At 34.6% G+C, this 26,793-nt stretch overlaps 3 protein-coding genes across 6 annotated transcripts in view; 2 read left to right on the top strand and 1 right to left on the bottom strand.

The window, feature by feature from the left end:
- The first annotated feature begins 7,804 nt into the window (after window positions 1–7,804).
- LOC107466551 (uncharacterized) lies at window positions 7,805–12,059 on the top strand. Its single transcript, XM_016085537.3, has 2 exons — window positions 7,805–9,690; window positions 11,635–12,059. Exons 1-2 carry the CDS (start codon window positions 7,943–7,945, stop codon window positions 11,639–11,641), a joined length of 1,755 nt encoding a protein of 584 aa, XP_015941023.1. The 5' UTR covers window positions 7,805–7,942; the 3' UTR covers window positions 11,642–12,059.
- A 769-nt stretch (window positions 12,060–12,828) lies between these two features.
- LOC107466539 (PWWP domain-containing protein 2) lies at window positions 12,829–17,180 on the top strand. 2 transcript variants are annotated; one of them, XM_016085523.3, is made up of 3 exons: window positions 12,829–12,977; window positions 13,186–15,881; window positions 16,656–17,180. In XM_016085523.3, exon 2 carries the CDS (start codon window positions 13,217–13,219, stop codon window positions 15,869–15,871), a length of 2,655 nt encoding a protein of 884 aa, XP_015941009.1. In that variant the 5' UTR covers window positions 12,829–12,977; window positions 13,186–13,216; the 3' UTR covers window positions 15,872–15,881; window positions 16,656–17,180. The 2 variants fall into 2 exon arrangements, with proteins under 2 accessions (XP_015941009.1, XP_015941010.1); XM_016085524.3 differs by having other exon boundaries at window positions 12,843–12,977; window positions 13,205–15,881.
- Window positions 17,181–17,797: 617 nt separating this feature from the next.
- Window positions 17,798–26,793, bottom strand: part of LOC107466555 (ribosomal RNA small subunit methyltransferase) — a 9,829-nt gene continuing 833 nt past the window's right edge. Inside the window, exons 1-3 of one of the 3 annotated variants that reach the window (XM_016085541.3) lie at window positions 21,102–21,532; window positions 19,201–19,580; window positions 17,798–18,812 (exon numbers count right to left, since the gene is read on the bottom strand). In XM_016085541.3, the coding sequence (XP_015941027.1) occupies window positions 18,063–18,812; window positions 19,201–19,509 (1,059 nt within the window). In that variant the 5' untranslated portion in view covers window positions 19,510–19,580; window positions 21,102–21,532 and the 3' untranslated portion in view covers window positions 17,798–18,062. Of the gene's footprint in view, window positions 18,813–19,200; window positions 19,581–21,101; window positions 21,533–26,793 lie in introns of those variants that run through there. The other 2 variants (XM_016085542.3, XM_052254698.1) reach the window with 2 other exon arrangements.

The raw sequence follows: 26,793 nt of genomic DNA, 5'->3' as shown, positions 1-26,793 counted from the left end.
AAGCTTATAAACAAGCTAAACCATAAAGGGCATCTGACCAAAGATCCTTCCGTCTAACTAATACTTCCTTTTCCAATTCCTTCAGACCTCCCAACCACCAGCAGGAGTATAATATGGCAAACACGGTTATATGAGACAAGAGATATACAAATAGGAAATAGATACGGCATTTAGATAATTAGCAAGTAATATGTAGTCAAATAGGCAATCTCAAACAATTCATATAGTATGCATATGATGAATGCCTGTCCTTAGTGGCTGATGATATCATCTGTTGGTTATAGAGCCAACCCGACAAGTCCTGGCAGTTAACCATTGGACTGTCTCTCTGTCGTGTCTCCCCAACTTGAGTCATGCTCATTATAACTTGATCATAATCATGATCCATATCCATCACCCTCACTGGTGAATATTTATCCATCACCCTCACTGGTGAATATTTATCCATCACCATCACTGGTGAATAATTATCCATCACCATCACTGGTGAATATTTATCCATCACTATCACTGGTGAATATTTTTCGGGGTAAGCTCGTCCGGGAATTTCACAGTGCCCGGCCACCCTGACGACATAGGGTCAAAAGAGCTTCAAGTCTCGACCTGGAGCACATGGTGGCTAGCCACTGCTTTCTCCCAGGGAAACTCTTATCTCCGATAATGGAAGTGCAACATTTACAATTCATTCAACATCATATATATGCATGTATACATAGCCATAATCATGGCTCCGCCGTAACACGGCAATAATCCAGCCATCCGGCTCACGGTTAAATCCATAACCAGCCGTTTCATTAACAATTACAGCCTTTCGGCCTATGGCATAACAAACACTTCCACCACCATCCTCCGCATCTCACATAATCATGCTTGATCCTCATTGATCATTCATTTTCCCCTTGCTTCACTCGCAAGTTACCACATTCACTAGCCTTTCTTCTCATAGCTAGACATATCATAATGATTTAAGATATAAGTGGTGAGATCGGAGGCTTAGAAGTATGAAATTTGGCTTTTAAAACTCAAAAATCAACTTTGGGATGAAAATAGGTCCAAGCGTACGCGCACTCCATGCGCACGCGTGGATGGCCTCGAAAACTCATCGACGCCTAAGCGTCATGTACGCTAACGCATGGATTGAAAACTAGCCAAACGACGCGCACGCGTCAACCACGCGTACGCATGGATACTCTCGTGCCCCAGGCACAAAACTGGCACAGTTCTGGCATAACTCTCTGTAAAATGGCTGGGCATTGGGTGCAGCACATCGGCGCGCCCGCGCACATCACGCGCACGCGTGGATGGCGCTTTTGAGAAGAACGGCGCGTACGCGCCAAGTGCGCCTACGCGCGGGGGGTCATTCTGCTAAAAAAATTTCTAAGTTAAAAGCTGCAGATTTCACAGTTTCAACCCCCAATCTTCCGACGGACATAACTTCCTCATTTTAAATTGTTTTTCACCCGTTCTTCGAACGGCAGGGACATCCCGGATCCAATTTCATTTCTAAACAGATTTGGTACAAAACAGAGATCCGTAATCCAAGTTATGTCCCGTCAAAGTATGCCCAAAAACCATGTTTTTCATACAAAACCACAACATGCCATTTTCAAAACAAGCCATATTCAACTCTTTTCAAAATCAATCAAAACATTCCATTTTCATCCCTTTTCTTTGAAATCAATCAAAATATATCAATTTCAACATCAAGCCTCCTCAACTGACACATTGACACTTTACCACAATTTATCAAAATCACTATCTAATCATTTTAACCCACTTTACCCAAGTGGCTCAAACTCAAATATATTGACATATCATATACTCTTCCTCATGCCAATTCTCAACAACACTAATTCCAATAAATCATCATTGTACACAATCAATATCATACTCACTCAACCCACAATTCAACCATAACCAATCATCAAGCATATATCACAACATGCATATTTTTCATACATCATACCATCAAGGCATCATTAATCATCATCACATATATGACCACATCATATATATCAACAATTCAACAATATCAACAATTCAATGCCTATCTTAGGGCCTCTAGGCTAAGTATTTCCTACCACATTACATATTAGATACGGAAAACCGAAACCATACCTTAGCCGATTTTCTAAGCTCAACCGGAGCACTTCCAAATCACTTATCCACAAGCTCTCAAGGCCTCAACACCTTCAAGAACAGATTTTTCACCATCAAATCCCTTTTTAAGCTTTTCAATATCACCAATCAAGCTCCAATATTCACAACATCTCAATGCCCAAACATCATAGAACAACAAAATTACACTAGAGTTGAGAATCTTACCATACCCAAGGTCCAAGAAGACAAGATTAACCTTCTCCTTCAAGAGAGTTGGGTCCTATAACATCAAAGAGCCCAAAATCTCAATATTTTTGCTCATAAAACTCGAAAACAAGGCTGGAATTTCGAAGAGCAAAACGTGGCTTATCTCAAGATTAATTGTATGTGTTTTGTAGAGCTCTCCGCGGTGAACACGTGGCCGCAAACGGAGCGGTAATCGGAGCTCTAGATCAAAAGTTATGGTGGTTTGAAGATCAAGTGAGAGAAAGAACTTGAGAGAGTGTTCTCCCCTCTATGGCCTCCATTTTCAGCATGTGAGTGTGTTTAGTGAGGAGAGAGAATGCTGAAAACTAGGGTTTTGGTCTAGTTATGTTGGGCCAAGGGCCCACTTTGGGTCCGGTTGGCCCGGTTTGACCCGTTCGGTCCAATCTTTGTCCGATTTCTATAAAATTGGTATCAAAATTCTTGTCTCAATCTCCTCTATCATATTTAGCCACAAAAATCATATTTTGGGCTTTCTAGAATAAATTCTCATTTATAGGCTAATTAGCCGTTAATTAACTGGGTTTTACATTTAGAATCTAAAGATGTACTTAACATGAGGAGCTCAGTTGCTTGCTCACTAAATTTATTATTTAGCTTTTTAAATTGAAAATCTATCACAAGTAAAAATATCAACATGATATTGGTATTCAACAGTGACAACATCCTTTTTACGACGATATCGAATTATGTCACTAAAAGAAGTACCCATATCAGATATCTGAATAGCATGATCATTATAGAAAGAACTAACTTTCTTCAAAAGTACTCTCTAACTACCATCTCTTAACTGTTGAATCAATGACTTTCTACTAGAAACCAGATGCATAGCATTCAAAATGTTTTGAGATTTTTGTTGTAATGCTTGACAAAGTTTATCAGTAATTCCCATGATTTCTTTCATCATATACAAAATAAAAACAAAATCAGATGTAATAAAGATTTAAGAACACAAGTAGCATCACCGCGTTGAGAATATGTAGATCCATTAGTAGTCAAATTTTCAAGAACTTAAGTTTTTGCTTCGAACATAGGTAAAAGACTACAACTTGAGTTAAAATGACATCCTCATAGATATTTTATAGTCGAGATAATCATGTTATTAGTATTATATATACTAGTAGCTTATAAGATTACTCTAGTAAAATAAATACATATAATCTAATACATCTAACTTTGGTAATTATTTTTCAAATGATATTTTTATCATTAAACTACCTTATGACTCACCATTTAAAGCCATGACCCCTCCTTTCAGCCATCTCCTCCTTCATTTCTTTCTTCCTTTCCACAAAAATTCAAGAGAGAAACTCAAGTACATACCTCCACCTTGTGAACTAAAATCCTTCTAAAAAATCTAAATCGATTAAAGTGTTCTTCTTGATCTCCTCTTCATCCTCATATCAATTTTATCAAGGTATATTGATATATGATCCTTGTTTTTACTTTTGAATTTTTGGCCATGATGAACTCATGGAAGAAACTTGATGTTTTTTATGTTCTTGCTTAAAAAATCATATCTAAAAGTCTTGTCGAATAAGAAATGATCAATTTCATCTTAAAAAAGTGAAAAAAATTTTCTTGTTTTGTTGATGAATGTTTGACTTTCATGATTTTTTTGGACTAAAAGTTATCTTTGATTGCAAACTAGGAAAGAAAGTGAGGTTGGAAGCTCCTAGAGAGAACCAGTTATGAGCTTAAGAAAGAGATAAGGGTGTGGTTGAATTAATTATGTGAAGAGTGTATGTTTGATGCGTGATTCATAAATTGATGATTGGTTATTAAAATTGAATATTTAAATGGTTGTTTGGCAGTGTTTATATGTTGTTTACATGCTTAGAAAATAGATATTCTTTAGAAGTACCATGACTAAATTTGTTTGCACTTGTAAAGAACTTGTTACTAAGCTTGTTTAATGTTGTGTTTGGCATGAATTTGAAGGTTGAAACATGAAAATAAAAATGCTTTAAAAGATCAAAGAAAAGCTTAAGAAAATTATCATGATTTAAGAAAAATAGAAGGAAAATTATGTGGTAAAGGAGAGAGAGCACTTCGGCTAAGAGAGGAGGGTATTAAGGTAAAATGTTAATGAGGATAAAGTAGTCTTTTGGTAAAAGATTGAGATTAAAATGATAACTTGGAGGTATAAGGATATTTTGGTCAATTAACAAAATATATGAAAGTAAAATGGTCAAACCGAATTCTTAGCTGTAAGAAGATAATTAAGTAAAAGTATAGAGATAAAAAGATAATTAAGTATAAATATAGCGGTAAAAAGATAATTAAGTAAATGTGTAAGGATAAAAATATAAATATGAAAAAAGGTTAGGGACTAAAGTATAAATAAGTAAAAGTTTAAGGACTAAAATATAAATAAATGAAAGTTTTAGGACATAAATATAAAAAAATAAAAGCTAGGGAGATAATAGTAAAATTGAGAAAAGATTAGGGATGAAATGATAATTTCTAATAAAAGACATAAAAAAGTAATTTAAGACTAGGAACTTAGAGGTTCAGGTTCTCTTCATAAAATATTTAGAGTGAGGTAAGAAAAGTGATAAAAGACTAACTAAGATACATAAAGAAGAAAGAGAAAGAGCACGTGAAGTATGAAAAAACAAAAAGAGAAAACTAAGAACTGAAAGATTGATTGAGAAAGAGAACTGAAAAAGGAGAATTGAGTAATGAAAACAGAAAACTGATGATTAAAATTGAGAAGGAGATAAAGAACAGTAAAAGCAAACTAGATGATTAAATATTTGCCTAGTAAGGTTAAGGGTTTAGTCCCACTTGCTCAACGCACGAACTGTATGAACGTGGGGATTGGGGTTTTATCCCACCCACTAATTATTGATTGTTTAAATGTAGAAAACCCATAAACTGATTAATTATTGATCCCGAGAACTCCCACAGATTGATAAATAATTGTTTTTCATTGGGCATATATTATCGCGTCAAGTTTTGTGATGATTGCATGTGGTCACAAATTGGTGGTACTTTATAACCACGTCAACACATATACACGGAATGACGCAATTGAGAAGTCATATCTGGTACTAGTTCTTAGGTAATATTGGGTTGCGGAATATAAACCGATCGTGAGCTTATGGCCTGTGTAGGACAGACATGCATCATGATTGTTTGTAGCATATTCTTTGTGACCTTGTGTTGTACTTGAATTCTTGTTGTTGTGATCTATGACTTGTTTGTATTGTGATTGTGTGGGTTTGTTTGTGATTGTCTACTGTTACTTGTTGGCTGTTATGAGATTGACTCTAAAGTTAAAAATGAAAGAAAAACGGTAAGAAATAACATAAAAAGGAAAGTAAGATCGTATAATATAGGATCGAAAAGATTATATGTATGATTACTTTTGCGCTAGAGTCTTGCTCAAAGATTCGTTTTACTCGTTAATACCCTACTAGGAACCGTAAGTTCTTACCCCATTTAGGAGATGATGCTACCCTTTTATTACATCCTAGACTGGTAGTGTGCTTTCAGACACCCAATGCTATGTGAAGTTACAGGACTTGGAGTATTTTTTTCCTCTTTTAGTTAGTACTTTTTTGAGGGATAGGATTTTTTAGCCTAGGTTATAGACTATAGACTTTTTAAATGGGCTAGGATTCAAGGTGTCTATCTAAGTTGGAGTTTATACTATATATATGTATTATACTAAAGGAGTCTAAGTATAGACTAATAATAATAGGGTTAAGTACAACTTTGTCTCTAAGATATAGGTCGAAATTTTTTTCGTCTCCAACTTTTTTTTTTACTTACAAAATTGTCTCTAAGATTTAAAACCAAGTTTTAAAATTGTCTTTTTTACTTAAATATTAAAATTTTCGATCGAAGTACCCATAATAAAAAAATATAAAATAAAAAAAAAGAGGAAGAGAGTGTTTCTGCTTCTACAAAGTAAGAAGAGAAAAATAAGGGGAAGGGAAGAAGAAGAAGAAGAAGCTGTCCACGATCCACCTCTGCCTCCGCTTCTGCCGCCACCTCCGTACGATTTTGGTCCTTAAGATAAGGACGATTTTAAAACCAAGTTAAACCTTAAGAACGATTTTGTATGCAAAAAAAGGTTGGGGACGAAAAAAATTTTCGACTTATACTATAGGAACCAAAATAATACTTAACCCATAATAATACTTACGTTTGTATGGCTAGTACCATCTTTATATTCTCTTGCTGCTTTGCATGCAATTTGTGTGATTATGTTGTGAAATAAGTTTATTTCTATCACCTGTTATGATTTATAACTTATTGTGTACGATTGCTATTCTTCGCAATGTGATTTTAAAATATTTTTATCCCATAAATACATTCATGTTTCTAACAGCAAATAAGGCTCATAGGCTATTTAATAAGGAGTTAAAGTTTTAGGGAGACAAATTAATAACACCTTATTTGTGATAGAAATTAGGTCATTACACTATACTTTTTTGTATTCTTAGTATTCATTGCATTGAACACTCCTAAATTTTTAAATGACACCCACACTAACCTTAACTTTAATTTTGACATTTTAATACCCTTACAAAAAACTACTTACTTACCGGAACAGTCCATCCCACCCCAATCCCACCCCAATCAAAGTCTATGAATTTGGTCAGGTTTTTAGTTTTGCGAGTCTAAAATCATAACCCAGTCCTTTTCTTTTTGGCAAGTCGATTGGCGGAGTTCGACCCATCTTGACCGACATAATAAAACTTAGAATTTGAAAAAAAAGTAGTAGTGATGATCTTAGAGGTTGGAGATAATAGAGTTGATAGTGATAGTTTAAAAATTTTGAATAATCTTTTAAAAGATTTGACAAAAATTTAAAATTCGAGTGCTTTTGTCAAATAAAACTTATTTTTCATGAGTACCATATTAATTTTGTTTTTATAGTAGTTTTGATAGCATTATAAAATTTGTAAGTAAAATTATATTTTTTTAAATAAAAATTTTACATAACTTAAAATAATAAAATTTTAAAAATTAATAGATCTTATCTTTTTAAACAAATTTGTAAAAAATCGAGTCAAAGTTTAATTTTTAAGAATATTTTGCTGTATATCTTTATATTTATTGTATTTATCAAATTAAGATTATTTTAAAAAACTATGATTTTATTTATCAAAATTAAAGTTTATGAAAACTAATATAATAATTTATTATTTTAAAATTATAATCTTTTTAATAAATATTTAAATTAATGTTTAAAAATTTTAATTGAATATTTTATTTTTAATAAAAATTTTATTCTCTAAAAATTTGTAAAAATTATTTTTGTCTAATAAACTTGTTCTTTCATCAGTTTTCATTCAAATTTTTAATATTGACAAATAAATTTTTAATTATTTTATTATAAGATAATTAAGTTTAAAAAATTATTTAAATTAAAGTGTCAAATGATCAAATCTAAATTTTTTTAAAACTAATGTGTGTGTGTTTTATTTTTCGGAAGGAGGGCACATTTTTGCAAAACCTTTCATCCAAGAACCGTTACCCTGCAGCTCCACCTTCCGGAGTTACTACCATCCTTTCTTCGCAAAATTCCATCTCAAATCACATTCACTTTCTCTTTGTTACCATGGATCTGTTGCACCAATACTCCGGCGACGACGAACCAGACTCCTCGCCGCCGCCCGAAAACCCTAACTCCCCCGATTCCTCCCCGCCGCGCCTCCTCCCTGGCCGCTCCGCCGCTCCCTCCGTCGACGACACCATGCTCGCCCTGACCGTGCAGCCACACCGCAAGACCCTCTCCAACCCCATTGATCCCACGCAGCACAACGTCGCCTTCAACCCTACCTTCGACCAGCTCTGGGCACCAATCCAGGGCCCTTCCCACCCTTACGCCAAGGACGGCATCGCCCAGGGCCTCCGCAATCACAAGCTTGGCTTCGTCGAGGACGCCGCCATCGACCCCTTTCTCTTCGACGAGCAGTATAATACCTTCCACAAGTTTGGCTATGCTGCTGACCCCTCCGCATCCCATTACGTCGGCGATTTCGATGCCCTAGCGAAGAACAACGCTATTTCGGTGTATAACATCCCCCACCGCGAGCAGAAGCGGCGAAAAATGGAGAAGAAGGAGGGAGGAGAGGAGGAAGAAGAAGAACTTGATGGTGGTGGTGACGAAGAAGGAGAGGCTGAGAACCCTGCTTCGGATGTGTGGCTTGCGAAGAACAAGAAGAGTCCTTGGTTTGGGAAGAAGGAAGGGTTGCAGGGTGAGTTGACTGAGGAGCAGAAGAAGTATGCTGAGGAGTATGCCAAGAAGAAAGGGGAAGAGAAGGCCGGTTTTGGTGGCGAAAAGGCTGAGGCTGTTAAGGATAAGAGCACTTTCCATGGGAAGGAAGAGAGGGATTATCAGGGTAGGTCTTGGATTGCGGCTCCTAAAGATGCTAAGGCTAGCAATGATCATTGTTATATACCTAAGAGATTGGTGCATACTTGGAGTGGACATACAAAGGGTGTCTCGGCAATTCGGTTTTTCCCCAAGTATGGTCATTTGATATTATCTGCAAGTATGGATACCAAGGTTAAGATTTGGGATGTGTTCAATTCGGGGAAGTGTATGAGGACTTACATGGGGCATTCGAAGGCGGTGAGGGATATTTGTTTCAGCAATGATGGGACTAAATTCTTGAGTGCTGGTTATGATAAGAATATCAAGTATTGGGATACTGAGACTGGGCAGGTGATATCAACGTTTTCGACTGGGAAGATCCCTTATGTGGTGAGGCTTAACCCTGACGAGGATAAGCAGAATGTGCTATTGGCCGGTATGAGCGATAAGAAGATTGTTCAATGGGATATGAATACAGGGCAGATAACTCAGGAGTATGATCAGCATCTTGGTGCTGTGAATACCATTACTTTTGTTGATAACAATAGGAGATTTGTTACTTCCAGTGATGATAAGTCTCTCAGGGTGTGGGAATTCGGTATCCCTGTTGTTATTAAGTACATCAGCGAGCCACACATGCACTCAATGCCATCCATTTCGCTTCACCCCAACTCTAATTGGCTCGCTGCGCAGAGCTTGGATAACCAGATACTTATTTATAGCACCAGGGAGAAGTTTCAGCTCAACAAGAAGAAGAGGTTTGCCGGTCATATTGTGGCTGGATACGCATGCCAAGTCAATTTCTCGCCAGATGGGCGCTTTGTGATGTCAGGAGATGGCGAGGGTAAGTGTTGGTTCTGGGATTGGAAGAGTTGCAAAGTCTTCAGAACTCTCAAGTGTCATGAAGGTGTGTGCATTGGTTGTGAGTGGCATCCCTTGGAGCAGAGTAAGGTAGCAACATGTGGCTGGGATGGGTTGATAAAATACTGGTTAGTAACTCTCACCCTATATATGCCAGTTTCTCTTTTGCCAACTGTCGAGGTGTTGAATATATGTTTATTTGTATGCATTCCTTAAATATTTGTGTTTTAGCCTTTTAGGTCAATGTTTCTCAAATATTTGCTTGCCATTTAATAGTTTGTGTAAATGTGAAATCACATTGTCATCATTGGCTGTTCAAAATCTTATATCTTTATCAGTTATACCATTGTTTGCTTCTAAGATTTTGGAAATCAGTTATACCATTGGCTATATCAGTGGAATGTTGGTAGAAATCTTAGAGGCCTGTTCTAGTGATAGAAATTTAGCATCAGTTGACATTGGGAATCAGTGTCTGCATGTTAGTTATATTGCAGAAGTGCTACTGCCTTTTCTTTGTTTTAACTAAAATCAATATTTAAGCAAGTGCAAAGTCATGATTAATTCTTGGAGCCCTAGTATCATGAAATTTGAATGCCTTGGTGTGGAGTTGAACATTTTTAACATCATTTGCACATGGATAAATGTGTCTTTTCTTAATCACAAAATGTGTAAAAATATGCAAATTTCCAACTCATCACATGTTTAACAGTGCTAAGAACTCAGAAGATGAGATCATGGTGGAACTATTTTGGTTTTCATTTTTACACAATTTGCTCCATTTTCTAAATCACACGTGTATAGAAGATTCACTAGTGTGTGTGCAGTTTGGGTGGTTTTGGGCAACCTTTTACCCCAAGGGGATAAGTGATGGTATCATGTTCCAGTGTAGTAGTAAACTCTCGTTTAATTTCCTTAAAGGAAATGGATGGAAAAATAAGCTTAATAGTGCTTGTGCCTAGCTGGTTATGTTTGGTTCTACATGCAATGGCTAGCTTGAGTTTCAATTCAGGTGTTAGTGTCATTGTGTCGGTGTCTTGATTTGCGCATGGTAACAACATGTCATGGCTCCAACTAGGGGTGTCCATGGGCCGAGCTGGGCTGGGTTTAATTAGGCCCAGACCCGGATCTAAAAGGGTGATGAGTCTATTTTGGCCCGATCGGAAAGTGATACGAAACAAACCAGGTTAAACCAGGTCAACCCGATATAAAATAAAATTAAATTTAACAAATGTTATATCATATTTATACCAAAATAAATTATTTTAAAGCAAAAACAATACCGTATAATATAAAAAAATTAATTGAAGTATAAAAGTATAATGATATTACCAATTTCACTCTAAAATATATATTTTTAGTGTTTAAAAAGCGGCGAGCCGACCCAAAGCATAACCCGGCCCGAAAATAACATCGGCAAAAAAGGCAAACCCGAACCCAACAAAATATGCCCTGGGTCCGGGTTGGGTCTTGAACACCCCAATCTCCAACTCCAATCAATCATTCTTCTCAGTCTGACATTATACTGTTGTCAGATCTTGACTACATCAATTTGATGTCACAATTTCTATTCAGTTAATAGAAAAATTGTAGGAACAATATTCTGTAGGAGTTAGTTAAGTAATTCTGATAAAGATGTGATGCATATATTACAATATGATATGTAGGAGTTAGAAGAACAGTGTTCTATAGGTGTCTATAGTATTCTGTGATAATGCATATGATACAATATGATATGCAAGAAGACCAGATTTAAGGAGTCTTGGTACTTCAGTCTTTGTTGCTCTGAAGTGTTCCTCCAATGTTTCCTTACAACTTATCTTCCAGTAGTAGTGTGGATTTATTTATTCCACTTATTTGTTGTGCTTTTTGGAAGTAGTCTAATAAGAATTGGTTTAAGCACATTAATAAAAAATCTGACATTTTCCGAGTACACATGTTTGCATGCGGTGTTTCTGAATTTTGCTTTCGTACCTTACAAGTCTCTCTGCCGGCACCAGTTGATTGTTTTGATTTGATCTCTAATGTTTTGGATCATGCGTGTGATCATTGAGGTTATATCTTCATGTTTGCAGGGACTAGTTTCGCGTGTCCAATATCACCTGTTGCTGGAATCAGTGGGCAGACAGAAGCAAGTCCCTTGACATCAAGGGGAGGCGCAACATACTGAATTCACTTGCTGATATGGTGCTCATTGGTTCAAATTTCAAGGGCATAAACTTAAATATTTGAGATTTCTCGTCACTGATCCTCAAGATATCAGTCACTAAGCATTACATGCTTATTGCAGTGTTGTAATAGCAGCAGAACAAGGAAAAGTTTTGCCATTTTGTTTATTACACTTTTTTGTATAATAGCAAGTTTTAAGCTAGGTATTTCATATACGTGAACTGTCTCGTGTTGTAGTTTATTGCGGTTATGACTAGGAATCTTTGGAAAAATTCGTGGATGAATATTATTGACAATGATTTTAGAAAATAAAGTAAGAGTTAGAATCCAATATGGTAGATCTACTATAGGCTGCTATATAGCAGAGATAAAGGATAACAATCATTGCTGAAAGGTTTTTCAGTAATGCCAACTTGATCAAGTGTAGTTTATAGACATTTACCATTGACATGATTAAAGTCAAATTTCTAATTGGGATTATCAATTTTCGTGTTCAGTAATAAATAATCCCTTTAAACAAGTTATACAGCAATGGATAATGGATTGTGTAATGAAATGATTAAAATGAAACTGACAATTACTAATATTCTTTGGCAGAGTGAGAATGACTCCTAATAATGAAACGGTCAAAGGGAGAAAATTGGTAATAAGTAATCTGATTACTATGACACTTTGAAATTTTGAATACTAACTCAGTTGAATTAACAATGCTATTTGAACTTACTTTAGAGGTCTACACCTCATTTTCACATGTACAAGATATGAGCTTCTATTGAATTACTACATATAAATTATGTTGTCAGTTAAACACATAAACACATTATTTATAATTCTGTTTATAAGAAATTTAAAATAATTGTGAGTTAACTCATATTTTACTAATGTAATAATTATAAATATTTATACTTACAACATTATATTATTTATTGGTTTTTTGCTCTGTATTATCTGTAAAAAACTAAAAACTGTAAAGTTTCAAAATAAAATATTATTTATGACAGTTATTTTTCAAAGAAAGCCTAAACCTTTTACTTAAATTACCTCTAAATCAGTTATTTAACTATGAATAGATCAATAGAAATAGAACGGAGTGTAGAAAAGATATTTTCCGAGTAGACACGCGCGCACTGACTGCGTAAACATTCGCTTATTCTGTATTTTTTTGTTCTTTTTCTCTCTCTAAAGTCCAACAACGAAAACCAAAATCCTTCGGCTTCTCTTTTCACTTCCCTCAACAAGATCTAACCTGGTACTTGCCTCCTCTTCACTCTCTTAATATTTGTTTCAATATTTTCATATTTGTTTTCTCTTTGATGCGTATATCAAAGTTCGAACCCTTTTTTTTTCAATCTCGCTAGCCATAGGTTAAATTTATGTTCTTTATTCTTATCCCTATATGGGTATATTGCTATGTGTAAATTTCTTTGTTTAAGGAGAGGTTTTTACTTTTTGCTTAGATTTGACAAAATTTCTTAGGAAGAATCACGGATGAGGGAATTGGGTACTTGTAGAAGAAGTTCAGAATCCACAGTGGCACTTGAGGAAAACATGGGTGGTGAAACCCTAGAAGAGCCTATGGAGGTGGATGAAGCTTTCGTTGGGGAGTGTAATGGGAAGGACATAATGGTTGGCGTGTTAGGTTCTGATTTGTACATAGATGGTGTTTGCACTCGTGGGAGTGATGATGCTGAGCTGAATGATGAAGTTGGTTGTGGTGGTGGGTCAGTTGAGGAGGATAAAGATGTGAATCCTGCGGGTGGAGGAGCTTCCGGGGTTGGTAACAGAGCCGGGGATACTTTTGAGGGTTCTCAAGTTGTGAGGTCCTTAGAAACTAAGAGTGAACATGAGACAGTTGAGTTGGATGGAAATGGTTCAAGTCAAGTGACCTTGAAATCACCGGATGGGCAGAAAAGCATTGATGATGGAAAGGTAGATACTGAAATGTTGGAGAAAGAAGCCAAGAGTGATGTTACTCAGGCTGAGTCAGATATTAGGCAAAGTATTGAAGAACAAGCTGGAAGTGACGAGCAGACAGGTTCACATGGGGAGCAGGATATTGAAGATGAAGAATCCGATGATGCTGAACAGCAAAAGACAAGAGATGAAAAAGTAACCAGATGTTCATCTACGAAACCTGGGAGTTCGGAGAAAAATTATGAGGTGACCTATCAGGTGCCAACAGAAAAGGAACGTGAGTTTTCTGTACATGATTTGGTCTGGGGCAAGGTGAGAAGTCATCCATGGTGGCCAGGACAGATATTTGAGTCATCAGATGCATCCCCGCTGGCAATGAAGCATTCTAAAAAGGACTGCCATTTAGTGGCTTATTTTGGTGATAAAACATTTGCTTGGAATGAAGCATCTCAGCTAAAGCCATTTAGAACACATTTCTCTAGTATTGCCAAACAGAACAGTTCTGAATCATTTCAGAATGCTGTAGATTGTGCTTTGGATGAAGTCAGAAGACGTGTAGAATTTGGGCTAATATGTTCCTGTGTACCTAAAGATACTGATGGAAAGACCCAGACTGTTGAAAATGCTGGGATTCGGCAAGGAGTGGATTTACCCAACGTGGTCGATGAATCTTTAAATGTTAGTTCTTTTTCACCCACGAAGCTTATAGGATACTTGAAAACTTTAGCAGAGTTGCCAACTGGTGGCTTTGATCTCTTACAGCTTTCAATTGCTAAAGCTCAGTTGCTTGCATTCTATCGTTTAAAGGGTTGCTCTTACTTGCCTGAGGTACAATATTGTGGAGGATTGGACGATGATAACAAATTAAGTAATAATGCTAAGAAAAGCTTGAGTGAAGATGGCAAACATGCAACTCATGTAACCAAGAACGATGGTCAAGCTATTGGAAAGTTAAAAGCCACAAGCTCTGGTCGCAATCGTAAACATAATCTGAAGGATGGTATCTATTCAGGAAAGAAGAAAAGAAGCTTGTCAGAAATAGTGGGTGGGTCTCCAGATTCTCCACGTAGTGATTATTGGTCTGACGATGTCAATGGTGATCAGGCTTCCCAAGCCCATCCGAAGAAAATTAAGAATATCGATCACTATGCTGATGACCCGGGGCCAAAAGGTGCAAGAAAAACAATTTCTCTTGCAAAAGTTTCAAATACAACAAAACCATCATTTAAAATTGGTGACCGTATTCGAAGGGTTGCAAGTCAACTTACTAGAGCTCCATCCCCTATGATCAAGTTTACTGCAGACAAGTCTCAGATTGCCTATGGAAGCCCTGAGGGATTTTCAGGAAATTCATCTGATGTTTTCTCCCCGAATATTGAGGAGGCTCAGAGTTCAAGCCCGAGTTTTCCAACAGAATTTTCATCTTTAGATGATTTGTTATCATTACTTCAGTTGATGGCACAAGATCCCCGTGGAGATTATGGTTTCTTGAAAGTTATCGTGAGCTTCTTCTCTGATTTCAGGAATTCAATAGTTGTAGGTGATTATTCTGGAGAAGAGATCTTGCCTACAAACAAAGTTGGTACCAAACGGAAGAAACCACCAGTAGGTGGATCGCAAGAAACATTTGAATTTGATGATCTTGGTGACACTTATTGGATGGGTATGGAAATCCAAAATGGTTCTGAACAACAACCCTCACAGGGAAGCGGCAGAAAGGACAATGAGCCGGCCCCTTCGGAGCCTGAAAAACCTGTTCAAGTTCGTCGTAAGACTTATTCCCGGAGACGGTATTCTGGAAGCGATCTTGCTGAGGTTCCTGAAAAACCTGGACAGTATTCTGGTAGCGACCATGTTGAGGTTCCTGAAAAACCTCCAGGCTACATAGACGATAAATCCCCTGCAGAACTTGTTCTAAACTTTGCTGATTTGGATTCTGTTCCCTCAGAAGCAAGCTTAAATAAGATCTTTAGGCGATTTGGACCTCTAAAGGAAACTGAAACAGAAGTTGATAGAAGCAGCAGCCGGGCTAGAGTGGTTTTCAAGAAATGTGCTGATGCAGAGGTTGCTTTCAGTAGCGTTAAGAAGTTCAACATATTTGGATCAGTTCCTGTAAATTACCAGCTTAACTATACTCCAAGTGCATTGTTCAAAGCTTCATCTTTTCCCGCAACACATGACCAGGAGATGCATCTTGATCTGTCAAGTTTTGAACTAAACATGGTATAAGCCATTTGAGGTCAGTAACTTTTTACTATTTAGTCTGCCATGTTTAGTGGTTGGATGCTTTGAGTGTGTGCACTAGCACTAAGGTCAAATATTAATAGATGTGGGTCTGTATACTATCCATACTTCAAACCCAATGGGTTCTTGAATGAGGGGTTGTGTGCCTTTATTAAATGTATATTTAGTTCTTTATCAAGTTTGTCATAAAATTACTTTTTTCCAAAGTTTGAGCTGACAGGAGAGGCACATGAATAGTTGTATTTCTAATATATTCTTTGACGCAAGAGTCTCTTTTGGGTTTGTGCGAGTTTTTGCATAGGTCTCTTTTCTTTTCTTTTTTTTTTTATTTACCTTATCTTTTTTTTCCCTTTTGGTGGATAATAAGGATCAAACTCGAGATTTTTCGGTCGTAGAAGTTCTGATACTATTTCGTAAAACCACTTTTTTCAGAAACTTAAATTGATAGGAGGCACATGGTTATATCTCTAATAAACAGATTTAAGCTTTTTAGGGAGATAATTTATTCATTATTAAAATCTCATTTACAATGTGATTTTGACATCAATTCTTACTACCCTTCGTTTTTCTGTGGATTACAAAAGTTTCAAGTCCAATGGGCTTTTGCGGTTTGCATGAGAGCTTGTGCTTCTATTTAACAATTTATGGTTTTGGAATAGATTTCATAACATGTTTAGTACACATAACATGAAGGTTAAATCATCTTACGCATTTTATTCCAGTTGAGTGAATTATCATCTTACTAGGTTCACAAATATTTTAATGCCAGGAAAAATGTTATGAAGGAAGCATGTCATTGGAGCAGCAATATGGAACAAGATGATCATGTGTAGGGTTTTCAGAAACACAAGATGTTTTTTCACCTTGCAAATCTAAGAGGTTACTACAGAGAGCGCTTTGCAAGAAATCAATGGTGTTGCTTCATTCTACATATTACTTTCTTATGTGGAGCAGGTAGTATTGAGAACATTGGATAGATCTATCTAGATTATAGACCTTGGATTGTATATTGGGTTGAGATTGTTGTCCAGTTTCTGTGATAGCACTAGGAATTTAATTTGCTTTCTGACTTTGTTTAAACTACTTCGCGGCCTTCTAATCAAATGTCACTGTAGAGAGTTAATTCTAGAAAATATGGTGTTATGCTTACTGTGCAAGTTTACATCTAAAAGGGTAGTGACAGCGTTGTATCAATGGGACCAAATATTGAGCAACGAAAGGTCAAGAGAATAAGCTCAATGATACGTGTATGAAAATGTTATAAATGGTGGGAAAAGATTAACAATTAAAGCATTGGAGCCGTGCCTATTGTTAGAAAAGACAAGATCGTAAAATATCATGTTATTTGAGGCAGAATATAGTACTAATGTATTTGAACATATTTTGTGTGGATATCTTTTACACAATTGTTTGGATTCTATTTAAAATGGGTCAATATAAAACAACTCAAATCCAGCCTGAAATATATACTAGAACTAGATCAATTTTCACGATCCTAACCCTAAAAGAATACTGGAGGGACGCAAGCCCAAAAACAAGAATGCCTTAATCAAGTGGAAACATATTACGCCAAATGGTCCAAACACAAATCCTTTCTACTCTATTTCATTGTCACAAACTCAAAAAAATTAAGCATGTGTAGAGACTTCATGTAGAAGGAAACACAATTTATTGAAAGATAATATTGTATCGTAGGTATTATTAATGAGACAAATTGAAAGAAATATAACATTAGACATAGGTGGTGGTGTGAGTTATTTGGCTAGTACAATACATTATACATGTGAAGGAAGGAGATCTATTTCCCTCTCTTTTTACTTAAGATTTCATATGCCTGTAAGTCACCAAAATATGAATAATTTTGCCAAATTATATAATCCAACTGGAACAAAATAAACAGCGTCGAACTCATTTCAGCAGCAACATCTAGGATCTCAATAAGATGTGTAAGATATTGTGAAGAGCCATAGAGTGAACACAACTTTTAGAATTCAAAAGGACGAAAAAATGATAAACAAAATTTGGATACAAATCCTCACTAAGTAGAACCAAAATCCAGCCTAACCTGGTATCACTCTATTAAGTAACTTAAAAAATAAAAAATAAAAACTAAGAGAGCATAACAATTATGACTACTTTATCTTATATAAGAAATATGACTCGTTTGAATTTAGCATCAGGAGAAGTGAATGCCAGCTTTGTTAAATAACGAAAGCAGGTAAAGGAATTCCTGCAGGGTCAGCTTGGATGACCTTTTCTCTTCAAAATCTCCCTCATTCAAAACACCCAAAACCTTGTCCTTGAATTCGGATTGCGAACCTTCTGCTTCTCCATCCTCAACTTCCATCCCATCATCATCATCCAGTCCACCATCCATATCCATGCCTTGATCCTCATCAAAATCACCGAAACTAGATAAATCCATTTGACTTCCTGTGTCCTTCACTGCACCCTCTTGTGAAAGTTTCAGTGCCTGCACGGTCTTGTAGTTCTTTTCGAGTAAAGATATGACATTTTTTTGCCGGAAAATTGCACCAAGGGTTTTGTTCTTTCTGTTGAAGCAAATTCGTAAAAAGCCATCCCACTCCTTATTGTTAACTTCAATCCTGGGCTTCCTTGGCTCTATTCGTACTACAGAAGAATCAACCTTAGGCGGAGGGCGAAAGTTGTTCTTTCCAACTTTCAGGAGATGGAAGATTCGAGCATGGAGTTGTGTGTTCACCGTAAGACGGCAATAGAGTTTGTCACCGGGCTGAGCAACCAGTCTCATGGCAAACTCTCTCTGGAACATTATAATTGCACACCTAAATGCAGGCTGGTGACTGAGTAATTTGAAAGTGAGAGGCGACGATATCTGATACGGAATATTCGCCACACATATGTCAAAATAAGGGAGTTCTGTCCTCAGCACATCACCTTGTATAACCTGAAATCATCCATACACAAAATTAAGCCACAATTTTGAAACAATGAAGGAAAAGTCAAATCCAGTCTTCACATAGCAACATCAAATCAACATATCAATACAAAACGATCACGCATACACATATTCACCATTATGATGTTATCCGCAGTATTTTGAATAAAACTTCATGCTCAATAATTTAACTATAATTGGAAAATAGTTTATACTATTTTTTTTTCTCAGGATTAAGAGTAAACATTGAATAAAATTTCCACCACTCTTTCAACTTTTTCACCAAACATAAAACAGTCTAAAAGAACATGTTTAGAACCAATAAAGTATTGTTTAACAAACTCTTAACAAACTAAGTTTGTAAGCGTTAGACAGTTAGTTAGTTAGCTAAGCATACCGTGAGGCGGTTGGAATAAGGAGTGCCCTGGAAACGGCGCTGGAGCTCGAGAACCATACGGGGATCAATCTCCACGGCGATGACCTTCTTACCGGCTTCTAGAAGCTTCTTGGTGAGGTTACCGGTACCGGGACCAATCTCGAGGATGACGTCAGTGGGTTTGATGCCAGATTTCTGGACGATGGCGTCGACAAGGAGAGGGTTCTTGAGGATGTGCTGCCCCTTGGATTTGTGAAAGGATATTCCACCCTGGTAAGGTGTGTGCTGCTGTGGCTTTCCCTTCTCCTTTTTCACCTTCCCTCCCGCCATTTTTTGCTATGCCACAAACACAAGAGGTGTGTGAGACAGTGCCCGTCAGAAAGAGGGAAAAGCCGATGGAACTGTTAAGCATACTTATTAGAACGATACCGGTAATCGACCCGGTCATACGATCGGATCACTGGTTCAACCAGTGGGTCACAAGTTGAATCAGTTAATCCAGTCACAATCAAATATAAATATAAAATTATTATAATAAACTTAAAATTAAAAAGCATGTCTTCACAAACACATTAATAATAATCAAGTATCAACACGGAGACATAAGGAACATAACTAACGATGCAAAAATAGATAATAAACTAGTCACTAATACAAAATACTTTCTCAATTTAAATGAACAAAAGAGCAAAACATAACAATCAGTAAATTAATGATTAACAAACTAATCAAAAATATAAATTCAACTAATTTATAAATCAATCTATCAAATACCATTATAGCCATAGTCCAATACTGCCTATGTAATTGTCAAGGTTCTAAAAACCAGACCGGACATCAAACCGTTCTAGTTACTAGTTTCCTGGTTCACTGGTCCAATCAGTTCAATAGTGGTCCAACCGAAAAAACCGTTTCATAGTAAAATAAAAAATAATATTAATAAACCCCCTAAAACATAATTATAGGCTAATATGAACTTTAAAATGTCTTCCAAATTTATAGTACTAAATCAACCAAAATCTAATATAACCTTTGATCTCATCAATATTAACAATTTATCACTCTTAGTCATTATATCACTATTGAATTCATTAAGATCGTTACAAGAAATAAAAAAATTCATTGAATTAACCAAACCAATAATAAATATTTGATCATCTACTTATCTAGTTAATTGAGTTAATTCAGTTCATCTATTCCTTCATTGAACTAACAACAAATTCAACTATGATAATTTTCATCAACAAAAAGTTTAGCTCCAAAGATGATTTACAGCAACAAAAAATTTAACTAAGTGATTATTTCAGTAAGAACAACAAATTCAAGGTCCAGTGATTATATTTAGCAACAAATACAACTCCAGCGGATAATTTATCAACCAACAAATTTTCAACAACAAATTCAGCTTACAGCAAGGCTGATCAATATTGAACTAATCAAAATAGTCATCATTGAATTAACCAATTTATTCTTTCCCTGACAAAAGATTGATTACATGGAACAAATAAAAGCTTATGCTTCAGCATAATTTTAACAAAGACTAGAATATTTCCAGCACACACTATTACTGATAACAATTTTAACAAGATTTCAGCGTAATTTTAACAAAGATTAACAAACTTTTCCAAAGATTAACAAGGATTATCAAGGTTTCAGACTTTCAGCGCAATTTTTTTTTCAGTATAGCGATAAAAAAAAGCAACAAAACAGAGTACAGCACAGCAGTAGTGATCAGAGGTAATCATTCAACAATTCAATCTGAGTAGCACTAGAAGGAGCAGAATCCTAAACCAAAGAACAAAGAACCAAGAACGAAACATTCAAAAAAAACGAAAAAAACCAATTTGAGTAGCCTTCGTTCTTACTTCTGAACAGAGCATTAAAAAAAAAACGAAGAACAAGCACTGGCAGTGCGCACTGACCTTCGATCTGAGCAGTCTGGGCAGGGTACGACGGAGGGTAGCGCGACGGACGACGACCACACGATTGGTGAATGAGAAGAGGGGTTGGAGACTTAAAGCACGAGCACCAGACGAGGACGGAAGCTCTGAGCGCGATGGACGGCGGCGGAAGCGCGTCTTAGCAGACGAAGACGACGGACGCCGAGCTGACCTCGAGGAAGAAGCTGCGATCGGTGAGAGCGAATAGGGGTCGAAGACTTGGAGCACGCCGATAGGACGAAGAGGAAAGCTCCTGAGTGTGACGGACGGCGGCAGTGTCCCACTCCTTGCGAAGGCGGTGGTGGAGGCTAGACGGCTAGGGTTTTTTTTGGTTGAGAGCAGTGCAAGGTTCTGAATTGCGAGGGAAAGAAAAGGAGAAAGGGGCTGGGTCGCTGGAACAAGGAAGGAATCAGATTCCTAATGGACCGAACTGCAAAAGCTCCTGGTTCTTGGTCGTACCGGTCGATCTGTCCGATTTTCAAAATCATGGTAATTGTCAATACTCAACACTCAACACTAAAGTTTAGAAAATCAGACCGATCAGCAAATCGCTCTACCTACTAATTTATTGGGTTATTAGTCTAATCGATTTAACTGATGATTCAATTAAAAAATCATTTCAAAATAAAATAATAAATAAATTATAAATAAACATTATAAAATATAATTTAAGAAGATGTATTCTTATACTTGAGTGAAACATGCTATTCTCGTTACTTTTAGTCATAGAGATATATATTAAAATATGTAGATGATGGAGATTTTGATAAATTTTATAGAGTAAACTCCATTTTTCTAAGTGGAGAAAAAGAGATGTGTTGATTCAGTATTCCATCTTATAAGAGTGAGAAAGACACTTTTATGCTACTTGCGTGACTAATAAACCATGCGCTACTTTATTAAATAGAAGTCACAGCTTAGCTAAAATTTTAATGAGTCTTTGACCCAAAATAAAATAGTAGATAAAATAGATGAAATTATAAATTGGATTAATACAACTTAGAATAATAATAATCACAGAAAGGTATAATTCTTTTTTCTCTTTTTAATTTTTAATGTAAAACTTATTAATAACTTTATGTGTCATGCATTTAAGAAAAAAAAACATGAACATAGATAAATATTAGAGAATTATTTTTTAAAAAAATCATTACATTCTTTTAATTTGTTAGGTTGTGGTAAAAAAATTTAACGAACTTAGTTTAGATATTTTTTTAACACTTTATAAGAAGTAAAAAATATCTATAACAATTGAATTTGTAAATATAGAATTTAGGGCATATAAAATTATATTTTAAATAAATAAAGTGTTCATTAATTGTATTACAAAATTGAATAAATATGCTATTTGTTTTTAATATTTATATTTACTTTCATATTATTTCAAAAATTTTATTCAATTTTATTTTTGACTCTATAAATATATTTTACTTATAAGTTTAGAGAGTGACAATACTACTGGAGAATTTAATAATGTATCAATACTAATATAATTTATTGTTTGGACACGGCAGAACTGGAATTTATATAAAGTTAGCATTTAAAATATAATTGAAATAATTTTAAAATATTAGAGATACTTTTAAAGATAAAAAATATATTTATTATTAAATTTATTTTTATTTTTTGTATTACGATTGAATATTCTTAAAAAATATACCGTCTTTGTAAAGACTAATCATTTATCATAGTATGATTTTCATTGAAAATAAATATGAGAATATGATAAATATCACATACTTGTTTAGTAATTATATAAAACTATTCTATAATTTCAATCTTCTTGATTTGCTAGATAATTTTATATTGTTTATATATAAATATTGAATTTACTTTTATTTGATGTAATTGTTTATATTTAATTTGTCGGATTGTTTAATTTACATAATGAATATACACTTTTGTATAAATATTGAATTTACTTTTATTTGAATAGACATTTATATTTAGATTATTGATCTCTTTAATCTCTATTTCACTTAAGATTATATTAAAAAAATCTCAAATTTAATAACTAACTCATAATGATGTATTTTGTATATTTATTTATTTTTTTGGTTGTTCATCTGATATTCAAAACTTTTTTAATTCAAACTAGATTTAGGTTGCGCACTTAATTGCGATGGATGTGTCTTAATGGAGATTTATAATTGCACACAGTAAATTTCAAAAAATAAATTCAAGTCACTTACTATTTGGACAACTCCATACTTAATTAAAAACTATAACTTATATCAAATATAAATATCTAAGGGACTTGATTTATTACGAATTTTTTTTTTGTCTTTTAATTTAATTATACGAAATCATTATACATATCTACACTAAGACCAAAATTTTCTATTAATAGTTTGACCAATGAAATTTTAATCGAGAGAATTTTCTAAATGACCTTAACACAAAATTTTTCTTTAAAATTTATATTTACATGTTCGTATAGAAATATATAAAAAGAACTGAATTACTTATCTTTCTTTTATTATTGCTATAGATATGTTCATACCCTGTCCCAATGATAAGACCTAGGTCCCAACAGAAGGTCCAATCCAAAAGGATTGAGCCTTACCTTATACCGACCTCTTCCTTACGAAGTCGGTTCTTACCACGACTAACCCTAAAGAAGTCGGGGACGAAAATTAGCTGGCATATAATCACTCATTTAAATGAGTAACTCTCCTTAAAATCTCTCTACCCACTTCTAGGAGCCATATCTCAACCTCCCTAAGATAAAGGGGGCGGTTATCCACCTCAAAAGGCGGAAATACTTCAGCGGTGGTTATGGGTTCACCCCTATAAATACACCGACACTTCTCAGGTATCTGCCCAATACTCTCTAGACCTATTTTACCCCTTTGCTGACTTTAACATCGGAGTGTCCTTGCAGGTACCACCCCCCATTCTCCCTTACACAAGTCGGATGGGGTCTCGGAGCACAAACCCACTTGGACGTTTCATCGTTCAGACGATTGGGCCAGCTAAACTTGTCCAACCCATTAATCTCCGGCTACCCATCGTAACAAGATATATAGAGTATGATGTCAACAAAAATTTTTAAATTTTATTTTATCATATTTCAAATTGAATTAGTTCATATCTAATCTCATTTTGAAATGAATTTATTTAATTTCTTATCCAAATTTAATTAAAAATCAAATACTAAATAAACTTTGTGCGAAATGGCCAATTAGTGAGGAACAACGTTCATAGCTAATCCATCACGAAGAATTGAAATGTATTTTGCGATGGATAATTGAAAGCATTAGTTGCTAGGCGGTAGCTAATCCGTCACAAATTATATTTTCCGTCGGATTAGCGACGATTTTACGACTCTTTTTCTGGTAGCTAATCGGCCATATTCTTGTAGTGTATAGTCCTGCCGTAAAGTCAATATTAAATAATTAACAAAATGTCCTACATAACAACAGTATAAGAACAAAATCGATAATCTGGAGAACAAGTACAAGCTCCAGAGGCATAAAATCAATCATTGATACATTAATACATTTATTTATTATTTTTTTATAATATAAATAAAATATTTTCTATAAAACTAAAGAAAATGATAAATAAATGTATTGATGCATCAATGGTTGATTTTGTGCTTCTGGAGCTTGTACTTGTTTTCCAAATTATCGATTTTGTTCTTGAACTATTGTTATGTAGGACATTTTGTTAATTATTTAATTTTGACCTCACTGGGACTAAATTGATGCTAAATAAAACTTTTTTGAATTCAAATAGAACACTTTAAACCTTAAGAACCAAAACAGAATTACGTCGGGAACCAATTTAATACTTTACCCTATTATAAAATTGTACCAATATCTTCTAATAAAAAAAAATACATTCTAAAATTTTAAATTAAATTAAGTAAAGACAATACATTAAACAAGACCCGTGATTAGCCAAGCTATAATTTTTGTTACTCATAATTATCTATTAGATTATGTTATTAATAACATTTTATAACTCAAAATTGTTATGGATATATTTAAGAAAAGTTTTTACAAATTTAGATACCTACAAAATTAAATGGTTTGATAAACTTTGTATTAATACCTTTGTTAATAGGTTTAGCTTAAAATGTGATATAAAATTATAGATAATAAATTTTGGAAGTTCTATAAATTTTTTAAAATAATATTAATTTTATCATTTATTACAAAAATGCAAATTCATTTTGCTTATGGTATTTTCATAATTAAGTTCAATGCTTCATAATATAAAAACAAATTATAATATAATACAAATTTCAAATTTTAGTCGCTCATTATCTTCATATAATCAGATTAATAAAAAAAATTATACTATATATAAGAAAAAAATAAGTTGTGCACTGTTTAAAATTCATTAATTATATATCAAATTATACCAACAAAAAAAAAATTAAAAAACAAAACCAATAAAACTGGTGCAATAATTAATTACGCAAAAGCTACAAAATTCAATATTTAGTTGCTGTCCTTTTTTGTCTTGAGTTCTTTAACTAAAGGGATATTTTTGTCATTGAGAGATATACTAAAAGACAAAATTATACCCACTACTTGATCGTACATGAGAATTTCATGTTCCATAAAAGTAAGCGGAACATGTGATAATTTTCCTATAATTTAATCTAATATAAATCTTAAATACTTTTCAAATTTAAAATATTACATGAAATGTCAACTAAATTTATATGATCTTATCAAAATATAATCTTAAAAATTAAATTTCAAAAGTTAAATAGTGAAAAGAAATATTTAAATATTATGAAAATTTATTAATCAATAAATCATAATCATAGTTGAAAACAGCAACAGTACAACTAGAAATCAAATAATTATCCACAAGGAAACAACACAGTGAAAAACAGATAAATCCAATCATAAACCCCATTACCAAATTAAATCAAAAACAAAAAAGAATAAAAAACAAATAAACCCAATCATAAACCCCATTACCAAATTAAATCAAAATAAAAAAAAAATAAAAAACAGATAAACCCAATCATAAACACAGAACACCATTACCAAATTAAATCAAAAATTAAAAACAATGAAAAACAGATAAATCCAATCATAAACACCGTTACCAAATGAAAAGCAGAATATAACAGAACCAAAAATCAACAAACAAATCTAATTAAAAACAGGTTTTCACTTTGGAGGTCGCAGGTTTCCAATTTGTACCCTAAACATCAATTACCTCACATCAACCAAAATTAATTTGAGGGAAAATGCCACAGTTCAATGTTATGACTTACGAGTTTACTAAGAACTAACATAAATTTAAAATCAGCAACAGCAGCAGAACAAATTATTTATCAGTTATGAGTTATCACAAATTTCAGATTCAAAACACAAATCACTAATCAAGTAAAAGTAATCAGAGACATTCAAAATCATAAATCACTCATTCAGACTTCAGAGAGACAAAGACATTCAAACTCAATAATCCAAGTGCTCAACAGAAATCACAGTGCCACTAACCACGTCAGCAGCGAGACGACGGCGCAGCAGCTGGAAGCCTAGAACAACGACTTCACCGGCAGAATGGATGACGTGCTGAGCTAGAAGAGGAGCTCTGGCCGTATGCTTTTGGGACAGAGGAAGGAGGAGGCCACGAAGACGCCGACAACCACGGACGGCGGCGGCAGTTCCGGCGACGAAGGTGGGTTTTGGTCTGGGAATCC

This window comes from Arachis duranensis, chromosome 9, assembly GCF_000817695.3.
Source record: "Arachis duranensis cultivar V14167 chromosome 9, aradu.V14167.gnm2.J7QH, whole genome shotgun sequence".
In the NCBI taxonomy this organism is placed as follows: Eukaryota; Viridiplantae; Streptophyta; class Magnoliopsida; order Fabales; family Fabaceae; genus Arachis; species Arachis duranensis.
The sequence above is the reverse complement of the archived record's forward strand: the minus strand, read 5'-3'. Positions and strand labels throughout refer to the sequence as shown.

Excerpts from the sequence above, each read along its gene's own strand:
- LOC107466551 (XM_016085537.3), top strand. The coding sequence starts at position 7,943 with ATGGATCTGTTGCACCAATACTCCGGCGACGACGAACCAGACTCCTCG.
- LOC107466539 (XM_016085523.3), top strand. The coding sequence starts at position 13,217 with ATGAGGGAATTGGGTACTTGTAGAAGAAGTTCAGAATCCACAGTGGCA.